The sequence below is a fragment of the Peromyscus eremicus genome, chromosome 2 (assembly GCF_949786415.1).
Source record: "Peromyscus eremicus chromosome 2, PerEre_H2_v1, whole genome shotgun sequence".
In the NCBI taxonomy this organism is placed as follows: domain Eukaryota; kingdom Metazoa; phylum Chordata; class Mammalia; order Rodentia; family Cricetidae; genus Peromyscus; species Peromyscus eremicus.
Genome location: NC_081417.1, coordinates 97,625,315 through 97,640,947, shown reverse-complemented (window position 1 = coordinate 97,640,947; position 15,633 = coordinate 97,625,315). Strand labels below are relative to the sequence as shown.

At 38.4% G+C, this 15,633-nt stretch overlaps 1 protein-coding gene across 1 annotated transcript in view; it reads left to right on the top strand.

The window, feature by feature from the left end:
• Nfib (nuclear factor I B) overlaps positions 1-15,633 on the top strand; it is a 222,975-nt gene that overhangs the window by 186,713 nt on the left and 20,629 nt on the right. Inside the window, exons 9-10 of the mRNA XM_059254483.1 lie at positions 3,407-3,545; positions 6,748-6,830. Coding sequence (XP_059110466.1) covers positions 3,407-3,545; positions 6,748-6,830 — 222 coding nt within the window. The remainder of the gene's footprint in view (positions 1-3,406; positions 3,546-6,747; positions 6,831-15,633) is intronic.

Sequence of the window (15,633 nt, the reverse complement as noted above, 5' to 3'; positions counted from 1 at the left end):
CATTTATCTCAGTCTCTCTGAACATCATGCAGTGGTCTTAGGGATTTGTTGTATAAGTACAGTAACTCTTGTGCATTTCTCACTCTAGATGCTTGATTTCTTCTGGCTTAGGGGTTTCTCACAGGAGGATTTTGCACAGCCAAGTACATGGTCTTTGTGCCAATAATGAGTCTATCAGTAGTTATAGTATCCAGGTCTCTAATGTCATTTTGATCTTATGGTCTAGTATCAGGCTTTGCTGTTTTATCTCAAAAACCCCTGTCCACTTCTAAAAACTTTTTAAGACTTTGAGAAATGTATACAACATTTTATGATACCACCGTTAAATTGTACTAAAATTAGAGTACACGAGTATATGTGTATCAATTATAAAGTTCATGGGGGAAAAACAACTTTTGTGTTAACTTGTTAAATGAAGCAGAATGGTCCTTTCTGGATGTTTTATTTTAAACATAATATGCTGTACCCTTTGTGTGACTTAGAAAGTTACCTTTGCTTTTAGTTTCACTAATATATGAAACTAAGTATTAACATTTGGGAGTTAAGCATCTATTTGTGCTTTAGAAAAAGATGTCCATGTGGTATAATGATGATGAGACTAAAGACAAGTAAGAGTAAGATCTTAGGGTACCAATTTAGAAGTGAAATTTGTTCTCAGAGTATGGATTCAAAAGTCTCTGTTCCATAGAGTATTTTGCTAGACTCATCTGGGAACTGTGCACACAAGGTCTGATTTTAATTTGTGTAGAATTTCCATGAATAACAAAGTCTAATTAAGACATCCATTAAAAGTCCTTAACGTTAATTCAGTGTGGAAAATCTTAGAGTTCCATTGGATTTTTTTTTTTTTTAAAACTGATGTCTTAATTAGGCACTGTTAAGGGGAAAATTATGCAAATTAAAATCAGGCCCTTAGTGTTACGCATTTCTTTAATTATTCAGTGCTTGTTTTACATATATTTCGATTTCTTTATAAGTTAAGAGTGCATATTAGGTGATAATCTGCCTCTTTTGTCACAGTTTTTCCTGTATGTTTTCAAAGTAAATGTCCAGCTTCTACAGCGGCATCCTATTCCCATCTCAGTTGAAAGTCAAAAGCAAAAAGAAAATGTCAGAGTTTTATATACTGGGAGGAGCATAGTAAATAGGATAGTGCATTGCCAGTGCCGTTCATCCTCACACAAGACACCCTTCTCTGTGTCCCACAGCAGCTGGAGAGGTAGACGCTTCAGAACCTAGCTTCACTTGTTTACACTGGTAGAAAACTGAAGTGTAACCTTCCTTTGGCCCTGGTGTTTTAGAAAGGTCTTCATGGACTTGGGCGCTCTCCTTTGTTTCCTTTCCTACTTTTGAATGGGAGAACACCTGTCCGTTCATAGCCATTCAATTCCTGTAGACAAAGTGTACACTGCACAAGCTTATCTCCTGTGGCAGCATTTCCTTGAGATCCTTGCCATTTGACTCCTGCTCCAGGTAGGTATGGACTGTTTTGGTGAACATTATGCAGAAGCACTTTTGCCATTGATGATTGTACCACCAGTGTGAAAATGAGAGCTTTCTTCTTTCCAAGACATACACAAAGCAGTCATTTACAATTTTCCCATAGCCAGAAGTTGATAATGTCTATTTAAAGAAATAAACTACCACTGACCTAGAAAGAAAAATGTGTCTTTATAGTGAATGGCAGAAATTTTTGTTTTGTTTTGTTTTGTTTTGTTTTAAGGAACATTATATCTGCTTTGATGTTTAATTCCAAACTCAAAGCCAGTTAATTTGCATTTCAGAGTAGGACTGTTGCTCTGCATCTTCCAGTGCTGGAGATGGGGAGTAAGTAGTGGTCCTCAAGCCCTGTAGTCCTGGCTGCTGCTTCCCAGCCTCAGCCAGTGCCATGCTGATCTGGATTCTTAAGCAACTAAAATGTCTTCTCCTCCCCACAGCAATTTGGAGATTAATTCCATTACTGCTGCACCAATTATAGTGAGACAGTCGTGCTATTCAGTGGAATATTTTGAATAAAATTGGTTTAAAGATATAATTCTCCCATAGGTTTCTATCAAGGAAAACTCCAGTTTATTTTCCTGACATAAAGTTAAATAATTAAAATTACCCATGATGAATAGCCAGGATATTCAAAGTCAGTTTTAAAAAATAAAGTAGAGGAAGTAGTCTCTCTGTAACCCACCCAAAGACTCAATCCATGCCTCGAAGTCAAAATATTTAAGTGCTATTAGCTATCTTTCTCTAAAGAAATATCCAGTTATAATTTATATGCGGGTATTTAGATACATATTGTTTCATTGATTTCTTTGCTTTGGGAAGTTGGAATTATAAAGACTGTATATTTGTGGAGAATACTTCCCAGAAAATTATTATAAAAGATCATGCAGTGAAGAACTGTTCCATGAGTATAATCAAAAATAGCATTCTTTTTCTGGGATAATATAGCCCAGGCTTTCTTCAGACATTATATCCTTAGGGTTTTGCCTTCTACCACAGCAACTATTTCTCTATTGAGTGGACAAAACTCAAGAAATAACGTCTTTTCCGAAACTGGACAGGGGGTTTTCTTCATTAACTCTCACAGACATCTATGCTGCTCCTCGTGCACAGTGATCGGAGAGTAACACACAGCAGTGTGCAACTGATGGTCCTCGAGTCCACTTTGGTGCATCATAGTCCTTTTCTTTGGAGGATGTTTTATTCCTAAGCGTAATGTCTGACTTCTGCAGTTTATAACTCTGTGTGCATCGGAAATCTTAGATGCTCTCAATCTCATTCTATCTGCTTGTGTTAGTAAATGATTGAAAGCAGACTGGGTACCCTAGAGTCTAAATTGCCTGATATGTGTGTCTGTGTGTGAGAGGAAGCTAGAGTTTATATGCAGAAGAATGGATTATTGACTGTGAATGAAGGAAACTATACAGTGTTGGATATGTTTCCTATCCTTGACATTCTTGTATCCCTATGTCAGTGATACCATTGTTTAGTAGGAAAATATTGAACTGAGAAATAAACTGAGAATAAAGAGCAGAACGTAGGGTTGCTGGATTCTCACTGTAGAGAATTCAGAAAGGAATTCCATTTTAGCTTTAGCTAGGCATCAGTCTCAGTCCATGTGGGTTTTCTGGCCGACTACATGAGAGGCTCAGGTCGGCTGAACATCTAGGGGTGTTGTAAAGAGGAAATCACCTGTGCAAAGTGCATTAATGGTCAAAACCTTCCTTTAGATACCGTTGCCGCTGCTTCTTACTACTGTTGACTGGCTCCCAGTGCCGGCTAGAGAGGGCCTGCATGGCGGCAGCTCTCCACGCTGTGCAGAACCCATGTGCGCGTACTGAGTGGAGTTGTTAGACAGGATGTCTGCCTTTCGGATTGCTTCACCCGGCGTTCTGTTTTTGTTTTGTAGCCTAACAGCAGTGGTCAAGTAGTAGGGAAAGTGCCTGGCCATTTCACTCCTGTCCTGGCACCCTCTCCCCATCCCAGTGCAGTGCGACCTGTGACTCTGACCATGACAGACACTAAACCCATCACTACATCCCCTGAAGGTGAGGCAGCTTCACCCACAGCATCCAGTAAGTATTTCTGTAGGAAATGAGAAATGTCCATCCAAGGCACCATTGGATACCTGATCCAAGGTGGAACACACGGGGACTTTTCCGGCTACCTGAGCAGATGGAGATTTCTCATTTAAGTGGAGCTAGCAGGCATGGATGTGGCCCAGCTGTCACATGCTCTCTCTTATCAAATTTCCATTAGTGCATCATATTTGACAAGGGAGAAACATGATTTTTTATTTTTTTATTTTTTATTTTTAGCCAACAGCCACAACAAAAGTAATAACTCATGCCTGCTTCTTCAAGGTAGACATTGAAATTACACTGATAACACAACACAGTACACAAAGGTTTTACATCACCAAAAGAGAGATTAGATAATTATTACTTATTGGAGTATTTCTAGAAATCAACCCCCTGCCCCAAGCGAATGGAATCAGTGCCTCTGCAAGATAATTACATGTTTACCTCACTATAGGTTATGTCATTGTGAGAAGCAGTCACACATTGTGCTGTGCAGGCAAGGACCCTGTGAAGCATAGGATTAGATACATGTAAGGTACCGACACTGTCATGATCTACAACTTTTTCTTTAAATCTTTCGGTTATTTTGGCTATCACATTATAGTCAGATAGTATGCTCGTTAGCATGGCTATAGCATTGTAAATGTCATATGTAGGTAGTATCATTATGTAGCATACACCAGTAGGCCAAGTCATCATATAACATGTCAGAATTAGATAAGGAATACATTTTCAATTGGCTTCACCCAAACTACTAGCTTCCTAAAGGGCGCTGATGTGCACAGATGGACAACTGATGAGGTTTCATCTGGGAGGCACCAGCATGTGCCATCACCATGATGGGTTTATATTCTGATGGTTTTTCTTGCATACAGCAAAGAAATCCCTTGTGCTCTGGAAACTCCCTTGTGGAATTACACCATCAGAGGTATCACCGGCTCTTACTCTCTCTCTTTTCTCTCAGCCATTGGAAAGACATTCTTTTTTTTAAATGACTTCTAAAAACATATAAAGACACTTTCCAAAAAAAAAAAAAAAAAAAAAAGGACAATACCTTAAGTGCACAGTGAATACTCAGCATTTATTTAGCAGAATTCATGAGCCCTATAAACTAGTAAGTCCAGATAGGCTTGAAATGTACATCACTAATCAGTGATGCTTGGTAATTAGCTCACTGGCAAATAGTCCTACCCCAGTGAGCACTTCCCTTAATGCAAAAATGGGTGAGACTCTTCTTCTAGATGTTTTCTGTGCATATTACAGTCACTAAGACACCATATGCATACTTTTAAAGTGAACATCACAGCATCTTTGAACCATGACAAAGTTTAAATAAAAGCACATAAAAATATGATTTTAAAAGGTAGTCAAAAAACTACCTCAGGATAAATGATCAAAACCAAAGTTCCAGGAACTTTTGGTGCCTACTTTTATGCTGACACCCATACATCAAATTCAGGGGAGGATCCGGTCCAGATAACCACAACCCTTTCACGGGTATACCTTCAGTCTGTTTGATAATGAATTACTTGTTTACTCATGCAGAGGTTGTTCAAAAAGAGATCTAATTTGACTAGTAAAATTTCTAAAATATTCTAAAGGAATATCTAGCTTATATAAAGTTGGCTTCACCAGGCCTTTCTCCACTTCTACATAAAAGAAATATACTGAGTAACACAACTGATAATGAGAAACTGGATGTTGAATTTATACTTCAGTAAAGTTTACAGAGACCAAGGGAAGCCTCTCTTTAATGAATTGGAAAGAAAGAAAGAAAGAAAGAAAGAAAGAAAGAAAGAAAGAAAGAAAGAAAGAAAGAAAGAAAGAAAGAAAGAAAGAAAGAATAACAGAAAGAGCGAGCGAGCCCAGACATGGTGTTCACACTGAGAGTAAGGCTCCTTTCTCACTTCCCAGCCTGTGTATTGAATTCTCAAGGCCTAGTGATGAGTGGAGAATACTGGCTGCTAATGGCCACCCTTGCCTTATTTAGCAGGAATTAGAACATAACCTGTGAGCATCCTCAGTGTTTTAAAAACTTGACCTAAAAGTCTCCAAGTTTAAATAATGCATTTTTAAAGTGAACATGAAAAATTAATATATTGTTGTTGTTGTTGTTTTTTTAAAGCTAGCCTATTTAAAGCCAGTGTCTGAATTCCTAATTAATTATAATGATTTTAACCCTTTTGAGACTTCCTAGTGTAACACGGTACAGACTCGGTTTCTCTGTTCAATCGGAGATGGAGGAGTAGGCTTGATTCTTCTTTTCCTTGTAAAAGGTAGATTTAGAAATGAGAATATTTCTGTGGGAAGTTCACCCCACCAGAAAAACACTTGCATAAAAAGCAGTTGTAAACTAGACCACAGCAATGGAAAGAACAGTCACCCGTGTCTACACTACCTGGTGACCAAGTATGTAATAGGTACCATGAGTTCCTCCCTAGCCAATCACAAGCAAGTGATAGTTGTTTTTACACTAATGGAAAATGAAGGGTTTTTTTGTTTTGTTTTGTTTTTTGTTTTTGTCAGAAATGTTTCTACCAAGCTGGGGGACATTCCTCATATTAGATAGAAGATGGAGCTAACTCACTGTATGTGATGTAATCCGGGCTCCTCTTTAAGAAAAGTATTAGTGGATTTATTATTATTTTTTTTTAATTTGTTTGGGTACACATTTAAGTAAAACATTTTTTTCATCTCTTACTCGTCAAGCACGTCTGCTTAACCCTGTCATTAAAAGTGGTCACATTCCCTGTCACTTCATCCACTTTCACATTTAGAACCACAGGCAGCCATCCTTGATTATTCCATTAGACGAAGGGGAAAGGTGTGTCTGTGAAGAAAGTCTTCAGTACAGCCGAGTCTCAGCATCTAGGCAGTCCTGCAGCCATAGCACACAGTGAGGACACCCACACTGACACATAGGTTATGGTTCATTGCATAGGTTTTTTTTTTTTTTTTTTTTTTTTTTTTTTTTAAGGGGGGAATAGTTGATTTGAATTCAATGGCCATTTCTTTTCTGTTATTTGCTATTCACTCGGACAAAAGAGAAGAGAAATGGAGACACCATTTTGGTAGTAGCTCCCACTTCTCTGGGTTTCTTATACATGGACAGGGTGTTCATTCTGACAGTTCACAATTTTTATCTTTGTTTTTGTTCTTCCTTAATCAGCCTACACAGCCTCAGGCACATCTCAAGCCAGTCGATATGTGGGACTAAACCCAAGAGACCCATCCTTCCTGCATCAGCAACAGGTGGGCACATGTCACCCAGGTGGAATGGGGGAGCCACGCTTTGCTTCGGTGCTTTTCTCCATGTTGCCTCTCAGATCTGGATTCAGGATGGGGCTCACGGGGCTTCTGAGACCAAAATTGATCATTTTGTTTTCCAAATTTTTTTTCTCATTTATCCTCTGCTTCTCACCTGTCTGAAGTTTCTGAAACGGGCTCGCATCCTCTCCCATCTCCAAAGCACACAGTGACAGCACCCACAGACACGTGTTGTGTTCCAGCTAGACTGCATTGTTCTGTCCTACTGGATATTGAGCACTTACTAGCCAATGTGGCTTTTAAGCGCTGACATGGAAAACCAGTTCGAGAGCCAGCTAGAGTCAGTACATAGTTTGTGTTTGAAGCAATTTTGTTTTCTCCAGATGTTTCACTCCTCCTTTATATTCAGTCCAGGAGGAGGATGTGCTCTAACATTGAGCTCACAGGCGAAACATTATTCCTACTCCAATACATTTAAATTGCTTCACTGATTTCAGATGCAATAAAACACTTTTTTTTGTGTGTGTGTGTGGGGGGGTGATTCTGCCTTCTTACATCATTTATGTTTCAAGTAGCATTTTAAATTTCACATCTCATTAATGCTGTAAATTTAATGCAAATGAAGTGTTTATCCAAACTGTGAAAAACTACAGCCAGGATTAATGGTGGCTTATAAACAAATTAGCCCGAGTCTAAAGTATGCACAACACCAACGTAGAGATCCCATGATTCTAGTTATAGGGTCACAGAAACAGTTCTAAGCACTTCAGAATTGAAGTGTATTTTATGAGGCATATGTTTGCTGTTCTTAAGTTTGGATACAGAGCAGTTTGAAGTTAACAGTATGTAAAACATTACATAAGAAAAGTAGGCCACAGTACATAAGACAGAGCTGGGAATAAACACCAAGTTGTCTATGTGTTTATATGAGGTTTATATATGTACCAAACATGCGAAGTTACTTGTGCCTACTTACTCAATTCTAGAATGGCCTATCTGGTTTTTGCTTACTGTTCTCCAGGCCTTCCCTTTCTCAGGCCAAGGTGATAGACTGTGTAGAGTAGAAGTCACCACATGCAGAGTTCAGAGAAAGCCATAAAGATGATAGCTCATTCAAGATACTTGACATTTTGCAAGGTTAAAATAACAAAACAGAACACAAGAGAACTGACTGAAGACATCTGTATATAGTTATGGAAATACCAAATAATAATTAGTGGCTTTGCCAGCCAATGGCTTCAACATAATTCTCTGGAATGTTGCTTTTTTTCACCTCTAAAATTGCTATAATATGGATGTGTTATAACTACTATGGTTCTATTTAACAAATGTATGTGTTCATTGTGTTTTTTAAACATATGCAGGATTTATAGGTTTTGGAAACTTGTCTTTTAAAAAAATCATATATTTTTTTTCAGAAATATTTTTGTCACAGGACTTGCCATTATTCTTTATGACACCTCCCTAATTTCCAGTTAATTTTTAATTCAAAAAACATGCCTCTGTTATTTAACCTTTAGCTCCAAACACATTTAGAATATTACAACCAATCCCATGCACTGAGAAACAGTTGTCCTATTTCCTTACCCTAGCCCAGGGCAGCTTTAGTTTATATCAATTAAGATTAATGTCAGGGTCTCCTGTAATGACAGTCACAAAAGTTCATTCATACCAAACTTACCTCTCTCTTAACATTGTCTAAAGATGCATCAAGAAATCTCGGCACAGTGAAAACCTGGACCTCAACTGTGGGCAGAAATCTGGGCATCTTCTAATCTGAGGAATATATACAACACTTTCCTATAAAGTCTGACATTTGCTATTTAAGTGGGTAGTGTTGAGTAAAGACCACTTACAATGTGAATATATTTTCTGAGTTCAAATGTGTTTGCTATTTATGAATATATGGTATATATTAATTCTTGGAAGCAAAAAGCCATATACTCCACAGTTAAATTTTTTAAATACTGAGCAGATAGATAATTTATCTATGTAATGAAATTTTGATTTGAAGGAACTCAGTTTGCCAAATTCATAATGAACTATGACTTTGAGACATGAATAAAACAACATAAATGTATATCATATGATGTAAGCATATCACTTAACTGGAGCACCAGTTAAAATCTATTCTCTTTATCCTTTCAAATTAAGAACAGTAGAGATGAAGCTGCATATTCACTCTACAGGAATGGAGAGAGCGAATAGTTTAAATGACTTCAGTAAAGGTTATTCTTCCTCCAGCAGAAATGAGATTGATTTACTGTGTCCTCTCATTACTTTACGAAGATTTAAAAGAGACCACTCTTCTAAGGGCAGCTCCTAAATGCATTTGATTTAAAGCACTCAATGATGAATGCAAAGGAAAATCAAGGGGTACATGAAATAAAAGTGATCAATCATTTTATATTAGCTAGGAGAAATTCAAAATTAGAAAGGCAGTGGCTTTAGTCCGGAGGGCTTTTTAAACATTCCCTATAACCTTTACTATACATGACCCCTTAAAAATAAATATTGTCACCAGGTGCATTCTTCAGTTCATGTGGGTTGCTTTATAAAGATTTATCCTTTCAGCTTATGGGAAGTATTGATGTGCATTGTTGCATGCTATTTTTTCCCCTTAGAAAAGAACTTTCATATAGCTTACATAAATTACGTTAACAATAAATTTAAGATTATTGGATATTTTTGACTGTCTTCTAATAACCTTCCTACAAAATGATACCACAGAAAGGCTTTCACTACAGCTGTTTGTAACCCATGACCACACTGACATTCCTCAATTGAAATGTAACCTATTAAAGTTCATCCATACTGGCAAACTTGAATAGCGAAGCACCTCCTTTGATGCTGAGTTGCTTGTTACACACAGTTACTAGTAGTCACACATTTGTGAGCTCCTTTTTTACCATGATTATTCTTGACTAATGCCAGATTCTAACTGCCTTGAGATATTAGTTGTTGTGTGTTTTTTTCTGATGTTGGAATTTCACCTAAATATACATATGACATTGCATTTAAATTTAAAAAATAAAGTCACTTAATTATGGAAAATCGGGAAGGTTCACGTAAAGCAGACTTGTCATAAATACCAGTCCTCCCTGCGAAGTACAATAGTCAGCTCATGTAGCTGATCAGGACTCGCCTGTATCACCTGTCACAGTCTTGGGCGTTGTTCAAGGCCTGGCCCTGGTCTGTCTGACTTTGGGATCCTTGACTGACTTAATGCATTGGCCACTGGCATAGGAGAGATTGTAGAACCTCAGCAGGAGCTTCACTCTGCTCAACAGGAGCTTCACTCTGCTTTAACTTCTCTCTCGGGAAATGGTGCAGTGGCTTGAAGAACTCTGGGATCCTGCTTTAGCAAATGGGGCTCTGCTCTCTGCTGCCAAATGCCTTGTCTTGATCAGGAACACTTTCAGAATGCTGGGGACACCTTCGCTGACTTCCCTTCCAGAGCAATGAAGTCCTTTCTTCCTGCCTCTCATGTTCCCTGCACACATTTCTTTCTGTTGACACTGAAGCAACCCTACCTTCCAAATTTTATCTACTTGAAAGTAAACGGGCACTATTTAGCAAAATGTTAGATTTTTACTTAGCAGGGATAGAAGTTATTTTATAACTCAGTCTAATAATTTTAATGCCAATGGGTATTATGAGAAAAGTCAGTTAAATTAACACCAGTTCCTTCTTGATGTGCTAAGGTTCAAAAGTTTACCATTTTGAGGACTAATTGCTATCATAGGAAGTTTAGTAATTAAAAAATAATGTAGCTTATTTATCATCAATTACAGTTTGGTGAAACATTGCTACCCCAGCAGAAACCTTTAGTAATCATCAATACCACAAAAATTAATTGTAAATTGGAGCTAAGAGTCTATGGTTAAGAAACTTCCTGTATAGCCATAAGAGACCACACCATACAAACCAGCCATTGAATTGCACCCTGACTCTGGATACAGACTGGGAATTGTAGGTAGAATGAATAGGAAGTTGCTTTGCCTTCCTTAAATGAGACAGTTAAGTCAAGTAAGCTCTTATTGTAAGAAATAAGGCTGGTTCTCACAGTCTCAAAGTGAAGTCCTGACTATCTGCTCTCTGAGACCAGAGCCGTTGGCTGAGTGCCTTGTCACTTACCCTGTGGGTTTTATTTATGCTTCAGCGGCAGCAGTTACATCTCCTGTGACTGTGCAACACTGTTATTTCAAGTTCAGTTATCGACTAGTTATGCTGAAATATTCTCAACACTTTTCTGGGTAGAATTTGAAAGTACTTTTCATTACGCTGAAGATTTTTGTTACACAAAATAGCTTTTGAAGAAATTGCCTCTGTAGGATTTCTTTTCTTTTCTTTCTTTCTTTCTTTCTTTCTTTCTTTCTTTCTTTCTTTCTTTCTTTCTTTCTTTCTTTCTTCCTTTCTATTTTTTTAAAGAAACTAAGATGTGAAGTGAAATCCTCTTATAATATTTGTCCTGGCAAACGACAAAGCCAAAGCTTGAAACATAAAAACTATTGAAAAGCCAGTCACTAGAAGTAAGCAATTGGAAAAGGACACAAGTGGATGACCAGCAAGCTTCCCAGTAAAGCCAGGAAGCAGGCTATCAACACTCAGGCCATTCTCATTGTGGCTGTTATCATAATTGACAGCATGACGCAAAAGCCTAGCACATGACTTCTGGGTAGATATGTAAATGGTAAGAGGTCACTTTTCACATATGCCTGCTGAAAAGGAAACACATTTAAAGGAAGTTTTAGTCAAACTAATGGCTATGCAAATGTTTAGCTTTGGGGCTAGTTTTGAAATTGAAAAAAAAAAAAATCCTTCCATCATCTGTCTGTCTTTTATTATTAACTCCTTTATTTGCTTTTTCTGGTTATCAAAGACAGGGCTCTAGATATACTATTCAAATTAATGTCAGCATAAAGTTAAGTTTAATGCAACCTTAAACTCCAATCAATAAAAACACAAGGGGAAACTGTCTTCTATCCTGAAGCACAAAGCTCTTGGAGGGACGAACTCTTAGATGGTATTTACACCCTTTTGAGCTGCACGTGGAGATAGGCTGGAGACAGTGAGAGGCCCGAGGAGTCGGGAGAGTGACAGACGATGGAGTAGTGGTGAGGACCAAGGTTGAGGAGCCAGGAGTTTGGCTTTTGCCTTGAGATGAGAACAGGTGTGTCTGCCTTTGGACAAGTCTTGAAAGGGGAAAAGGTCACGTTGTCCCCAGCTTCCCTAGCTCCCTTAAGTTCTATAGGCGTGAGCAGCTTTCACTGAAAGAGAAGGACTCTTTATTTTCCAACTCTTCATGTCTGACTCAGCGATTTTGATGAAGTTGGTGGACTACTCATACCCATTTAACTTTGTTTCACTAAGCAGCATGGCTTCACAAAATGACGGAGTGACTGTAAGGTACCAGGGTGGCTTTGAGTTCTCCTTTTGACAGTTTGGTTGTGGCCATCTTCCCTGTTTGTTAAAGTTCTGCAGCACCCATTCACAGTTCATGTCAGTGGCTCCACAAGCAATAGTTAATAGAAGAAATGTTTACCCATCCAGGCAGTAAGGGGAGAGCATGAACTGTCAAGTGCTTGCTGATTCTTTTTATGCGCCTCCATTGCCCTCCTTCCCCAGTCTGTTTCCCTGAGCTATCAGGAGAAATGGGGAACCTCAAGAGAAGGTAAAACATAGACTTCAAGATCCTCCCTTGAGAGTCTTGTAAAGGTGAAGTGAAGAGGTCAGTTTGCTCATGTTGGTTATTGAGTTTACATTCCGGGGTTTATTGGTTCAATGGAGAGCCATTGTTGTCTTGGCAGACTGTTAGTAAACTGCCTGTTTGTTGAATCTAGCAAACAGGGTCACTTGGCTTAGTTTTATTTTTTCCCCAAATTTATGCATTTAGTAACTAAAGTTGCCAGGCGGTGGTGGTGGTGGTGGTGGTGGTGGTGGTGGTGGTGGTGGTGGTGGTGGTGCACATTTTTAATCGCAGCACTGGGGAGGCAGAGGTAAGCGGACTCTGTGAGTTTGAGGCCAGCCTGGTCTACAGAGTGAGTTCCAGGACAGCCAGGGCTGTTACACAGAGAAACCCTGACTCGAAAAACCTAAATAAGTAAATAAACAAACTAACTAACTAAAAACCTCAAGTCCCCTTGTATAACCAATGAAAGGCCTTCATCTGAGTGTACAAACTTGACTTTAAGGCCATATTGATTCTCTATGGCTGTCAACAACTTAACATACTTATTTATGTGTAGTATTTTAGGTATTTCTACTTAGGTGTTTCTGCTTATGCAGATTATTCATTTTAATTACTTAGTTAATTGAGAATCCTGCCTGTCTTTGGACTCATTCACTATGTAATAGCAGATGACCTAGAGCTTCTGATCCTCCTGCCTCCACCTTCCAAGTGCTAGAAGTAAAAGTCTGCACCACCGCACTTGATTTTCTGTGGCATTAGGACCAGGGACCAAACCCAGGGCTTTGTGCACACTGGGCAAGTACTCTAACTGAGCTAGGTCCCAGCCTTCTTGTGCAGATATTTGAAAGAACCCAGATGGTTCCCTTCCTGGCTTTTTTTGACACAATCTCATTTGAATTATGCCAAGCACTAGGTTCCCTTCCAAAGGAGGAGCTGCAGGCTGAGAGCACAGGCAGGTCCTAGCCCTTGCCTTTTTTCAGTAGTTTATAGTTGTTTTATTTGACCCCTGTACTGATTGCACTGTGGGTGGGGCCCGTTTCTTTCATTTCTTGTTTCTTGGAACACTGGGCACAATGTATTTAACATCTTGGTTTTATAGACAGTCCTCTTTCATTTTGATAGGTTCATATAAATTAAATAAATTGGCATGTGACTGTATTTTTGTACAGATATGCATATGATTAAGTCTGACTTTCAGAATATAAGAAAACTAGGAACCAGCCCCTCTTCTACACAGTCACATGGCACTAACAAACTGGGTTTCTAAACTCATTTGCTTGTGGTCTTTTAAGCTTGACTGCTATGAGACAGGAGCCCACCTCTTATTTTGTAAAGTAAGATACTTGGAAAATATAAGAGAGATGAAAGACATATTTATGTACCAGTTAAAATCCAGCTTTAAATTTTGACTAGAAATAACTGACAGTTGTTTTTTGTTTTGTTTTGTTTTGTTTTGTTTTGTTTTTTTGAGATAGGGTTTCCTGTGTAGTTTTGGTGCCTGTCCTAGAACTCATTCTGTAGACCAGGCTGGCGTCGAACTGGTAGAGATCCACCTGCTTCTGCCTCCCAAGTGCTGGGATTAAAAGCATGCACCACCACTGCCTGGCTGATGGTTAAGTTTTTTTATCACTGACTTTTTCTCAGAACAATGGCTAGACTATCAGTACCCCAAATTTAAAAATGCTTATTACTTATTATTAAAAATCCCTTTAAAATATAAAATGAGATTGTGTTTAGCATCTTGAATGATAATAATAAATCGTCTCATATGTTCTTCTAAAGAAGCATACATATACTTAGTTTGAGTCTTCCAGTGTGGAAAAAGCTGTCTTGAATCTGCTTGGTCCAAGGATGTCTTGGTTTAAATAAGATGCTTAAGAACTGGGTTTTTTAGACATCCCTCCCTGCCAGGGAACTCTTCGGAGAATAATAGCTGATTTTTATTTTAGTTATTTATCGGTTTCCCTTACCTACGCTCTTTAAATTTTCACTTTACTAGATAGTTTATTAGTCCAAAGGTAGTTAAGAAAAAATAATAATAATGAAAAAGAGCAAGAGAAAGGCTCTTGCTGAAGAAAGTTGGCTCAAGTGAGTGATATAAGACAAGCCGGCACAGATACTTGTCTCTCTAGATGCTTGGAAAGTGGAGGCAGTGCTGGCCCATAATAGAGACAAATAAACTGAGATCGTATTGTATAAATTTTAGTTAATGACTGAAAATTAATTCAATAATAATTAGTGTCTTACCAACTTTGATGTTAAACTTTTGTTAAATACAATCTTTGATTATTTTGTATATATTTGAGCATTTTTTCTGTTTTAGATAAAATATGCAAATGCATATATATTAATGATAAGGGGAAGTAAATAGCTAGTTTGGTCTAACCTCTTTGAAAGTATATGTAGGAAAAAAAGTTAAAAATTATGTTGATTTTAAATGTTCAGGACGAAGACAAAGATTGCCCACTTGAAATTTTTAAGGATGATTAAGAAAAAAAAAAAAAAGCCACCAGCATGTAACTTGTCAAATTTACATAACATCCACCCAGGAAGACAGTAATGTCTCAGCTTTGTCTGAGATAGTCCATGAGTGGTACTCGGGGTCATATGGTTTTGTGCAGAAAGGTTGTACCTGTAGCTAATCATTAGCAGAGTTGGTTGTGGTATGCCGGGACATACATCTCACTTCTTAAAATGCTAACCTGACTCAAAGCTGGCATTCACTGGTGAAAGTGGATCAGTGGGTGGCTCCTGAAGTGATCTCATATGGTCAAGCTCTTTTCTTTCAAGACTCATATTTTGAAATGTGTCCCACTTACTTTGGATGATAAGCAGTGTAGCCTAGTACATTGAATTAGAAGGCCCCCTCAGAGAACTCACACATACACACACACACACACACACACACACACACACACACACACACAAACACGAGAGAGAGAGAGAGAGAGAGAGAGAGAGAGAGAGAGAGAGAGAGAGAGAGAGAGAGAGAGAGAAAACAACCCCAATCCTGCACTACTGAATAGTCCTGCATCCCAGTCTACTGGAGGCTGAGGACAACGTGTCCAAGGCCAGTCTGAGTTACATAGTGAAATC